This window comes from Alligator sinensis, unplaced genomic scaffold, assembly GCF_000455745.1.
Source record: "Alligator sinensis unplaced genomic scaffold, ASM45574v1 scaffold962_1, whole genome shotgun sequence".
Classification (NCBI taxonomy): Eukaryota; Metazoa; Chordata; order Crocodylia; family Alligatoridae; genus Alligator; species Alligator sinensis.
Genome location: NW_005842404.1, coordinates 933,340 through 946,023, shown reverse-complemented (window position 1 = coordinate 946,023; position 12,684 = coordinate 933,340). Strand labels below are relative to the sequence as shown.

Below are 12,684 nucleotides of genomic sequence, written 5' to 3'. Positions count from 1 at the left end.
TTATTGTGTAGGCACATACTATGCATACCATAGAGATATACGTAATGCACCTGTTAGCCTTGCTTTTTTTCATTTTCTTGGTGTGTATGTGTGTATGAGTTTCAAAGCTGTAGAAACTGTGTTGCATTAGTAGAGGTTTTTTATCTTTAATAATAATGTACTTCCCTGTGTGAAAAATGACAAATTGTGATCAGTAATTTTAAATTTAATCTAGAGAAATTCTCTTACTTTTAAAAAGATTTATGGTTCTGCATTTTTATACAAATATCCCTTTCTCCATTTTTCCTGTTTTTCTTTCTTAACTGCCCAACTTTGAGAGTTAGCAGTTGTATGGAGAGCAAGCCTTTTAAAGAAAACGGGCACAGAAAAATGTTCATCAATTAAATTGTTGTGCTGTATTTTCAAAGCACTAGCAAATAGTTGCAGTCATCTCTACTAATGGAACTGTTTCAGAACATCTGAAACCTTGTTGAAACTGCAGATTAGATTAATAAATTTTGAGTATCATATTAATGTAGCTCTAAATTAAATTTGTAAGTGGTTCTATTATAATTGTCAGCCTTGCATATTTGTGAGAGATATTGGTACTATAAAGGCATGTAAATCTAAGAAATGCATCTTGCTGGTTTTGGTCATGCATTATGTTTTCTTTTGTGTGTCCATTAATGACTGTTTTGCTAGAAAAAACACTTTTTTTAATATAACACTGTATTTTGAAATGTGCTGTAGATTCAAGTTGTTTAGCAATTACACAGCTCCAAATGAGACCACAGGGTTGTAATTTTAATTTTCCTCTGTTCTTGCATTGCTTTTATAGCTCTCAAATTGCAGCATTTTAAAATAGCCAAACAAGTACCCTTGTGAAATATTATTGTGGATGTCAGTTTAGTTTAGCAAATTGATTAGAATTTTTTAACGATTCTTTTCTTTATAAACGATTTCTGCTTAAAGTTACATATTTGCAAATGTTTCTGCTCAGTTCTTGGAAAAAATGAAGTAAACTGAGAATCTTAAGATAAATGCAAACTATTTCACAAAGCCACCTACATGAAAATATTTCCAGTTAGAAGTGAAACTCTGAAAACAAGCCTTCAAAACAGTACAGTGTGTGTCAAATACATCTAGGCAGAGACTGAAAACACTTAAACAGTATGCATTCAAGATAAATGCATCTAACTAGATAAAATAGTGGTGAATAAAATACTTGCTTCCAAGCTGAATGTTTTGTGGATAAACAGACATATTTCTAGCTGTTGTATTTCCATTGCTTTGAATGAAGTTTAAAGGAGCATAAGTTAGGCTCAAAGGTACTGGGTGAAGAGTTATGATGGAATAGTCACCATTGCTACTCTACCTTCTTTTTAAAATCACATCCTCAACATTGCTGCTGATCTGGAATATATACTTGCAAATACTGGTTCACAGTACAAAATTGGTGTTCCTAAATTCTTTCCATTCTGCGTGCTCAAAGAACTTGGTGGAAGAGAGAGTTTTTGATCATGAATTGAGAAGTTTCAGTAGTTTTATATGTGATGTTAAATAGTGTGCACCAAGAACAACGGGCCACATTTCACCTGAGCTAGTTTTCAGAATTTTTGGCCCGTTTTCCCCTTTCAATCCACATGGATTCCATATCAGTTTTTGAGTTAGTAATTTATTAGAGGCATTATTTTTTTTTTTAATGAGTATAAAATAATATAAAATCAATAATGTTTTATCAAAAATATCTTGCATTGTAACCTTATTTAGTTCAATGCACCTGGTTTTCTTTCATCCAGGAGTAGACTTAGATGTATTACGTGCTATATTTAAATAAAATGGTCTTTTTTTCTTGTGATTTGCAGCTGTTTGCAAAAAGAAAACCTCCAAAAGGCCTTTATGTCTATGGAGATGTTGGTAAGTTTCAGCAGAGATTTCACTAAAAAGTTTTCTCTGTGTGTTTACTGAAGTTCTAAGGTATCATTTTATGTCAAAGTTCATTTGTATAGCAAATGACTTATGTTTTATGAGCTTTTCAGGCTAGTTTTCTTTTAGAATATAAGTTGGTCTTCAAATAGAGTTAGGAGTCTATGAGCAGTTACATTTTTGTTCATGAATTTATTTCTGATTTTGACAAGGTATTGCCCAAATTAACCATATTATTAAATATTGATTGAGAGAGAAAAGAAAGGAAGAATTTATTCTAACTGTGCCAATATACCACAAAAACACCCTTGCTTCTAAGGAAAATATGGAGGATATTTCATATGAAGATATATAGCCACTTGTACAGGGCTTTGAGCCAATTGTGTACACCAATCGGTGTGAAAAAATAAAAGTACAGCTGTTTTTCTAGCTATTTAAACATAAAATATAACCTCTTCTCAAACAAGCTGGTCTTGTACTGTTCTGCAGAAGAGCTACTTTCATTAGTTCAAAGCTAATGAACAATCATTACTGTAATCAGTACCTACTGTTGTTAAATTAACTACCTGTAGGGTGTGTTTGTGTTTTTGTTTTTTATTACTTGAAGGCACAGGAAAGACAATGGTGATGGACATATTTTATTCTCATCTGGAGGTAGAGAGGAAAAAGAGAGTCCATTTTCATGGCTTCATGCTAGATGTACACAAAAGTAAGTGCAAATTTTTGTATACTTACTGTGATTTATAAATGTCAACTCTGTAAAGCAAACCTTTTTTCTTTCCATATGAGCCAGTTTGACTCTCTTTTAAGTAACTAATAAAAACAGGTTTTGGAAAGGATTTTCTCTTATTCCAGTGTAGATACTAGCAGCATGTTTGTTTAGTTATGCCTCCTCAAAAGATAATATAGTGCTGAGTATGTATGAAATTAGATGTATATTCTGTATTAATTTACTTGGTATCCTTTATTTACCTAGTATTTTACACTAAATTCTATAGATTATTGATGCCAATAGTGAATTATATGTTGAATATGATAATGTGATGCTGTTCCAAAAAAGCCAGATTTTGTGTGTGAAATCAGTACTATAATTAATTAACTATGTTTGGCCTCAGTTGGTGGCTTCAGTTGAACATAATACTCCACAGTTCTAAAAGAGGGAGAGAGAGAAAAAGGAGAGAAAATAAAACTAAGTTTGGGGGCGAGAGGAAAGAATGGAGACGGGTCTAGAGGGGAAGATATCTTCCATCTAGAGAATGTGACAAACAGAAATGTGTTTTACAAGTTATGTAAAGGAATGTTTTTAAGACTGAGATTGATTATTCCCAATGAGCACTTTAAGACCAGTTAAAAAAAAACCAAAACAAAACCAAAAAACCTCTAAAGGCATTTCCATTACTTGATTTATTTGATTTATTAAACCTTAGACTAGCCATTTTTCTAGTAGGGACAATTTTAGAAATAATGAAATCAGTTCGGTAAGCCTGGAAGAACATAGGCTAGTGCTATCAGTACTTTCTTTATTTAGTAATCATGTTATTTCATTCATTGCTACCCTTGTTCTTTTGCTTTCCTTTCTCAACCCTGGATGGAAATGTTTCCAACCACAGCACCTTACGTTGTGAGGATCAGATCAGGTAACACAGCTGGTAACATAGGGCAATATAAATTTTACTTTTGTTGTTGTTGTCTGACCCCTCTCTCAATTTCATGAGGTATTTTGTTTTCAGCAAATAGTGTGCCCATATACCACTAAAAGAAAAACTTGTCAAAATTATTAATAAATGTAGGCAGAAAGAGGTGGAAGGAGGGGGAAAAAGTCAAAATATATGCCACATGAAATACCAAATAGTGAATTTCATCTCATCTGTTATTTCTTCTCTCTTTATTTCTAGAATATTTAAAAGGAAAAACCCTTGCTTGACTGTCCAACATGATGTTGGATGCCCTTGCGTAAGGCAAGAGAAAATCATTGGTGGGAAGTCTCAGGAGTTATTTTAAGCATAAAAATATTTGAAGGGTATAAACGCTACTGAGGATGAGAGCTGTTTTAGAGAGGCAAAGCTGATGTCAACTAGGAATATGTTGATAAATATAGTAAAAGGAAATTCATCCTAAATACCAGGAAGCATCCTAACATTGTGAACTTATTTATTTATAAGTAGGGGTTCACCGATAAAGATTTTTTTGGTCGGTACTGATGGCCGATTATTAACCAGCTATATTGGCTGATACCAATCTGATTGCTGATATGCTGCCTGGCAGCTTGGAGAGCAGCATCTGGCAAGTAAGTCTGTTGGGGGAAGGGACATGCGGGGAGGCAGATTTAGACCCGCATGGTGAGGAAGGCAGTGGGGCTGAGGCAGGGACAGACGCTGCCCAGCTGGGGCGGGGTGAAGGACAGAGCTGCAGGTGGCTTGTCCGGCGGGCATGGGGGCTGGAGCGGGGGGCAACTCCCGCTGCTGCTCACACCTTTGTCGAGGCATGGGGGGCACGTGCCCCCCTGGATTTGTGCATGGGGCAAAGGTGGGCTGTCCATTATGGGTTGGGACCAGGGGCTGTGCTTGGGGGAGGGAGGGTATGGGGTGGACTACAGTCACCCCAAAATTACCCATAGCCCCCTGTAGGCCCCCAACCCAGCACTGCTACCACCAGGCCTGAGTGCAGCCCTTGCGCAGCCCCCAGCCCTGGGCCCATAGTGCACAGCCTGCCTTCACCCCACGCACAAATCCTGGGGACATGTGCCCCCCCTGGGGTGCTCACAGCAGCAGGAGCTGCCACCCATGGCTCCGTCTCGTGCACTGTCCTGCCTGGCTGGGCAGCCCCTGCCTCTGCCCTTGCCCCAGCCCCACTCCCTCCCCACTTCACTGTGAGGGCCTGGATCTGTCCTCCCACACCCCTTGTCCTCTTAGTAAACCTCCAACAGCAAACCACCACAGATTCCCTATGGCAGGGGTTGTCAGCTGGGGGGTACGCATACCCCCGGGGATACTTTGAAAGATCCCAGGGGATACGCTGGGGCAGGCGGGGAGGGAACACCGCCACCCCGTGCCGCTGCCTCATAGCTGCCACCGCTTGCCACACCCCTGCTCTGCCCACCGGGGGTATACTTATTAAACAAGGTTGAAAACTCCTGCCCTATTGTGACTTGTTCTCTTCTCCTACTATTATTGCAGCTAGGAATTTTTTTTTGGAGTTTTGAGCTACTGTATTTAGTTGAATACAAGATGACCCCAAGTCTTACATTTTATACCTGGAAAATTTATAAATTTGTTATAATTTTGCAGCTATAGAATCTAATTATTGGAGGTTTGCCTTGAATTTGTCCCCCTCCCACTGCTACAGCAGGGAAAATAAAATTTTGGGGGTCAGATGGCCAGCTTGTCCTCTGCTGCCCCCCCCTCCCCCCCAACTTCTTCCTCCTACAGCCCCTTCCCCCTTACTGTCAGACCCTGCTCTCCCTAAACACATGGAAGTAAGGAGTAAATCTGCAAACACTGACTTTGAAATGAACATGCCTGTAATAACTTACATATAGGCAAATTACTATGGGTACTGTCCAGAATTAAGGTATTTTACCTTTTTGAAATTGCTCTGGGTTTTAGCACAGGTACTCCATAAAAGCACTTTTAAGCAGCACTTTTGTAGCTACTTATACTTCTTTTTGCAAAAAAAATATATATTGCAGTACTTCTACGAAAACTGTCCGGTGGCCGCTATGGCTCACTTGACAGTCCAAAGCATATCATTGCCATTACATCATATACCTTCCCATCACAATATCTGCACTGAGCACCTGTGCTCTCACATGTCCACACACCTGCATTCCCATTGCCATCACCCTTGCCAGTCACAAAGACATGCAACTTTTCCCTACCCCCTAAGCTTACCCCATCTCTCTCCTCCACCCCTGTCTGTTTCTTTCCCAGTCCTTTCAGTCATCGCTGCCATTGTCACTTTCTTCTCTCTTGTCGTTGCCACTGTCACCACCATTGTCATCACTTTCTTCATGGGTCACGCCCTTGAACAATCTGTGCCAGTCCATTCTCCTTTAGATGATCCCCACCACCTCTCCAACATCTTTCAGCACTTTCTTGTAGTACACTTCTATCTCGCTTAGTCCCATTCTGACACAGGCCTCTATTGAGAGGTTTGTGAGCCCATATATGAGGAGGTTCTTGGACTTCCACTGGCATTTCTAAAGTAGGAAATGAATTGATTGAAGTGGGTCATCAGGGGCCCCTTCTGTTTGGACAAGTGCCCAAAGGACACCACTTCTCTGGTCAGGGTTTGGACCCCTGTCATAATCTTGAGAGCTGTATAAACTCTTTCCTGCACACCCCTTTGACTAAAGAACACTACCACAGGAGGTGGTCAGTTGTTTCTGCTTTCCATGGGCAGGTTTTCCAGGAGCAGTAGTTGGTTTCTCTACCCCTCTCTGTGATACTGTGCCTGCACTGGGAGTATGCAGTGGGCTACTTGCCAGTTCATGTCTTTGTGCTCTTTTTGTAGGTCCTTGTGGCTTGGTAGCTGTCGCTGGGGAGTAGTAGGTCCATGGCTGACACCACATCCTGTTTCCTCACCACCTCCTGCATTTTGCGGTGGTTCCTTAGGGTCATCAGGCCCATCTTTCTATAGTGCATACTTGCTGCGGAACTGCTCCAGGGTTCTATAGAACCATGGTGGTTCCTAGGTAGCTAGGTGATAATACATGTATCCTCCAACATCATAGCGTGTTACCAGAAAAATACTTCATGAAGCAGACTGTTTTAGCCTCTGCCCCAGTTACCAGTTTGCATATCTGGCTTATGTATTTGGCCCAGAGGAAAAGCAGTATGTCTGGCTTTCCTCAGGCCCCTGTCCATTTAGTCTTCTTCAAGGTTTTACTCTTCACTCTCTCCAATCCAGAGCCCCAAAAGAAGATGCATATGGCCCTCTGGATTCAGTGGGTAATTTGTTCCAAGTGGGGGAAGACAAGGGCAATGTACAGAAGCACCAGTACCAGCACTGCCTTCATGAGTGCCATGTGCTGCCCCCCCATTGACAGGCAGTGCATGTAACACAGTTCCTATTTCTGATTAACTTTAGCTTCTGTCTTTTCCCACACCTTCCATCCAGTCAGCTCTGGGTCGAACTCCAGCTGAGGATCTTCACCTCCTTGTGGGGGATGGAGACCCCCCAGGGACAACAGGTCCCCCAAATCACACAGTACCTGGCAAGTGCTTTTGCTCACATTGAGCTTGGCATCTGCCATCACTCCATATGTGTGTGTGTTTCAATACGTTTTTAATTGACCGCTTGTCTGTGCAGAGGATGTTGAGGTCATCCATGTAGGCCAGGACCCTAACTTCCTCTTGGTTGAGCTAGAGGTGCAGATGATGGGGAGAGTGGGCACCCCTGCCAGACCCCCAACTCCACTGCGATTGGTGCAGTCAGGAGCCTGTTTACCAGCACTTAGCTGCTTATGTCCATGTACAGTGTCTTTATCCAGGTGACAAAGGTTGGTGGGACCCCCGTCTTCTTCAGCATCTCAGATAGGAATTGGTAGGATATTCATAGGTTTTCTCCATGTCAAGGTTCAGCATGGCACTGCTCCGGCCCCTCTCCTGCATCCCGTAGCTGCATCAGGGCTCTGTGGATCTGTCTCCCTGGCACTGTGCGCATCTGGTCTTCATGGATCGCTGTCCTTATGACAGATTTAAGGCACTCGGCCACCACCTTGGCCAGCAATTTATAGCTGATGTTCCGGAGAGTTATGGGCCTCCAGTTCTTCAACTCCTCCCTTGGATCCTTCTTGTACTAGTCCATCCCTGCCCCTAGGTCATGAGGCACTGGTCCATCCCTGCCCCCAGGTGGCCCTCTTGCAGTCAGTCTTTGAAGACCTCTAGCAGCTCAGGGCCCACCTGATCCCAGAAGGTAACATAATACTCCTTGGGCAGCCCCTCTGCGCCAGGAGTCTTGTGATTCTTGAAACTGAAGAGGGTTTTGTCAACCTCCTCCCAGGTCCACTCCTTTACCAGCATCAGCTGTTTGTCCTCTCCAGAGATCTGGGTGAGCATCTGCAGACAATCCTACATGGCCCCCAGGTCCTCTGGTCATTCGGTGTACAGCTCCTGGTAGATAGCCACCACTGTCTCCAGTATTTCATTCAACTAGTGCAAATTATACATAATATATTAGTTGAAAGCCAAAAAGCTTTATAATTCATCATATAGTTCACTGGGCTGGGCCCCAGCAGAGTCGATACCATGGCTTGAAATGCTAACCCCATGAACTGCTCAGTATGTTTGTATACTCCAGATACTCTCCCCTGGAACTAGGTATTCTTGTCAAAGTCTTAGGATCCTTCAAAGATTTATATGCAGATGAGGCACAGGGCAACGTGGTCTGGTTCCACCTCATGGAGGGCAGGGTCATACTAATCTTATGCACCAGGCTGAGACGGGGTGACAGGGTTTCTGGGTGAACTGTTTGGGGCCCTGTTCGGTGATGTTTGCCAGACATTTAATGATAATGAAGATACAGGAATAATTGGAAATGGGAAAGAAAGGCACAGCTCAGCTGTGGGAGTGAAACGGAAGTCACACTCTATTCAGTAGGCATGGCCCACCATGACTTGAAAAAGAGTCAGCGCTAAGAGGGACTGAGTGCAATTGGTATATCTTATCTTGCACTGAATATATCTTATTCAGATGGTCTGTACTAACCTGTTCTTGTGGGGACTGCTCTAAGCTTGTTTTTGTGGCCATTAGCTAAGGGTGAGTGAGATCAAGGGACATCTGAACCCCAGGACCTTCAGGCTTGGGCCTACATGTAAGATACCTGCCAAATGGATTTGGGAGTGTCTGAAGCCCCAGGCTGAAAAGTCTGGGGTGGAGGATACTTGTCGGTTGTACTGCCACATACAGCATTTTGAATGATTGAGTTGTGCTCAATTGATAGGATTCAGAACAGATTTGGCTAATTAATTTGACCTGGAAAAAACCCTCCTGTAGGTTCCCATCAGCATCGCATTTTTTAAAAAAATTTTTTTTGGCTAAGATCAAATGTAGTTAAGTCCATTTCGGGCACCAAGAGGGGAGGGTGTCAGGGCTGGCTCTGACTCTCCTGATCGCAGCCTGATACTGCAGTACCTCTAGGTCTGGTGCCAGTTCCCTGTGAAAGTAACACCCTCCCATTATTTTTAAAAGCCAAAAAAAAAAAGCTTCCCACCAGTATGATTGCTCAATATGGGCCATGTGTTTCATAGTCATGCTCAGTGTTGGCTTCATTTAATCAATTTTATAGTTGGTTTTCATGCTGCTTGTGACAACAGTTTAATGATATGTAACATATTTAATAAGATTTTCTTGTATGCCATGCAAGATGAACAGCTTTCTTCCATATGCTGATGGGGGGATCTCATCTTATATTTGAATAAATATGGTAAATCTGCCTTGTAGTTTAAATCTGTTGCCTCATGTCCTGTCCTATGTGGTAAGAGAAAACAATGCTTTTCTATATTCTTTATGACAGCTTTCAAATATTTGAAAACTGCTATCATATCCCTCCCTTAAAACTAAACAGACCTAGTTCTAGCAGCCTTTCCTCTATGGATTGAATTCCAACCTGTTTATTATCTTTGTCACTTGCTCTCCAATCCTCCCCATTTTCTCAACGTCCTTAAAATGTGGTGCCTAGAATTGGAGACAATACTCCAGGTGGGGCCTAACCAGCAGTTGAGTAGAGGGATACTATCACCTTCTGTGTCTTGCATACAATGCTTTTGTTAATGCAGCCCCAGATTGCATAACTTTTCATGCATTTTTTTGTGTTAGTGTCACATTGCTGACTCATTTTCTCTCTCAAAACTTCTTCAGGGTTGTTTTGAAGTTTTCTGTTTTCAAGTTGGGAGCCTTCCTGATCTTTTCCTCAAAATTTAACATCCTCATGTAAAAATAAATCTTAAATTTGATTATAGTTGTAGTCCTATGTTGCATCCACAGCATACCAATGATGATTCACTGTGACACAGTGACCAATACTGCATGGGGGTGGTCCATGTTTTGGAGACCAAATAAGTACATAAGTTGCAGTATGTCTGTTCTTAATAAAACTAACTTCTCATCACAGGGTCTGTCTTTACCAAGCGTTGATTTTTAGTGTGTTAGAGATTCTGTTCAGTATAAGCTAAAGTGTTATATTGTACCATAGTACTTTGTGTTCAGTGTTTCTCGAGTAAAGTTCAGAAATGTAGGGATTAGTTTCTCTGAGCTGATTCTTCTCATTATCCTAGAATTTGACCACAGAGTTGTAAGTATGACTTATAAAGCAGTGCATATTTCCGTGATTGACTTTGCAATACTTTAAAGATTGTCCTGAATATTAGAAATCTCAAAGAAATCAAACTGAAGTCAAAGTAATAAATTAAGCATGACAAAATTAAAGATTTACCAATTAAAATATAAGGATTTTTGAAACAATGGAAAGATAGTTGCACCTTTTTAATGTGGATATCATCAGGATCCAAGAGGCTTACAAAGCAGTATTTGACACATTTTAAGCGGGAAAACGCGGTGTACTGAATCTGTAATACATGAAAAGGTTAAAAAATTACTCCGTTTGCCCAATTAAAATATAGTGCTCATGTTCTTGCATTTTAGTATCTAAACTAAAATGTGTATTTCTAGCTTTCCCTCTGGAGCATATAAAGGAAAACACATCATCTTTCTATTGTTGTTCTGTTTTATTAACTCAGGGATACACCGCCTTAAACAGAGCTTGCCAAAAAGAAAACCAGGACGTATGGCCAAATCATATGACCCAATAGCCCCAGTAGCTGAGGAAATAAGTGAAGAAGCTTGTCTCTTATGTTTTGATGAATTTCAGGTGAGTAAGTAGGTATTGTTTCATAGCTTCAGGAAAACCTGAAGTTTTTTTATCTTTTACGCTAGAATCTCTTACCTTTTATATGTCATATTGGTAGAAGGCTAAAATTCAAGAATACAAATTGTGTTTCCAATTCCTGAAGAAGTTAATTGGATTAATGTGCTTCAAGTATTTTCATTGCATTCTTATCATTGCATTCACTGTAGGGATATTTAATGCTTGAAGAGATGATTATATGAGCACTTCGGGGTAGACATGCCCTTTTTGTGATGTTTGTGCAGTGCTGAGTGCATTGGTATCCTGATACCTGCTTGTTCGCTCCTAGTCACTGTCATTCAAATAACCAAATAAAACTTTGAGTGACTATGATCAAGGACTTGGGAATGTCGTGTCCAATGCAACTGTAATTTTTTATGTGGTCTGCTGGAGTCTATTTGACAGCACTGTGTAAACACCAGTTAAATCATAAGCAGTTTTTATTGAATTCAGTATGAACATATATAATAAACTGATAAAATATTTTGCATAAACTAACTTGATTAAATTCTTTTTATTCTCCAGAATTCTTGAGCTCTTTATTTTTAATATGCCTCATAATGTTATGTTGAAAATGCACAAGTGCATTAAAGAAATTTTGGAGAGAGAAGCTGCTCTACAAATACAAGTAAACTCTGTAATAGACAAGTAAAAATTAATTGTTTTAATGTGTGCCATTTTTCCTGTTATGAAAGATTGATTAGTCTTTGAAGTTATTTCACAGATAGGCATGCTTCGTTTGCCAGCTGGGAAAAGAGTTCTTGACTTATTCATTATTTCTTTACTGCTGATCTCTTCTTTCCATCTAGAAAATATTACTAGCACACATTCAAACCTTGTATCGGGTACAGGTATTTGCCATAACTATATTAATCTTCTTCATGACTTGCTGTAGGATTTTTTGTGGGTTTTCTCCTTATTTTGATTGCTCTCTGGCTTTCTTTGCCTGTGTCTTGTTCTAATGGAAGACACTTATGGCTTACATTTTCTAGGGCTTGGATTGGAATTTAAAATCTCACCTTGAATTAATGAAGGGGATTTTACCTTATGCCTTTGAATGCAGTATTTTTTTTCTGATTTCCAACCTCATTGTTTGAAGGTAGTTTTATATAGAAGTAAGTATGAACAGAGAGCTCTGCTGAACTATATTTCACGGGTTCTGCAATGCAGCATGTTATACTTCTCCTGTTAAGCAATTTGAAGTTTTTTGGTAAGCATGCTGATTTCAATAATGCACAATTTAAACAGCTGTCTAGGAGGCCTTTCTCTAATTGCAGTTTTGGGTGTGGTAATGGAAATAACTCTCCTCTTGCATAGGAGTGAGTTATCACCCACTCCTTTGTCACTGAAGTAAGCAGGGGCTTCACTACTGTATTCTTTCAGCACTCCAAAGGTAGACTTTGATTCTTCTTGATGCTTTTCCCAGGTTGCTTGCTTGCTCCCCCTGTTGACATGCTTAAGGTTTAATAGTCTCATTCCTGAATGAAGTAACTTTTTGTCTTTGTTGTCTGGCTGAGAAGGAAATGCAACAGGATTACTTGGAACATATGCAAAGGTTTCCAAGCTATTGAATTTTCATTTGAATCTTAGATATCAATTCTTGTTAATTTATTACTACTATAAACCCACAGTGAAGTTAAAGCTTTGAAAGCAGCAGCACAAATCTATTTTGATAGTAATAATAAAAAATACCTTAAAAAGAGGTAATGTTCATAATACTGAGTTGGATCTACTCATTTGTTTTCACAGCAGAAGCGTGGCTGGCTAGATTTTACTCACGATTTCACATGCTCACATTTAAGCAGGTACAACAGGAAGAAAATAAGCAAAAGAGAGAGAAAATAATGGACCATTCAGACAAAATTGCTGTCCAAA

At 40.2% G+C, this 12,684-nt stretch overlaps 1 protein-coding gene across 2 annotated transcripts in view; it reads left to right on the top strand.

Annotated features, from left to right (window-relative positions):
- Positions 1-12,684, top strand: part of AFG1L (AFG1 like ATPase) — a 116,652-nt gene that overhangs the window by 16,598 nt on the left and 87,370 nt on the right. For both annotated transcript variants that reach the window (XM_025211401.1, XM_006029930.3), the window contains exons 3-5: positions 1,845-1,896; positions 2,513-2,614; positions 10,643-10,773. In XM_025211401.1, coding sequence (XP_025067186.1) covers positions 1,845-1,896; positions 2,513-2,614; positions 10,643-10,773 — 285 coding nt within the window. The remainder of the gene's footprint in view (positions 1-1,844; positions 1,897-2,512; positions 2,615-10,642; positions 10,774-12,684) is intronic.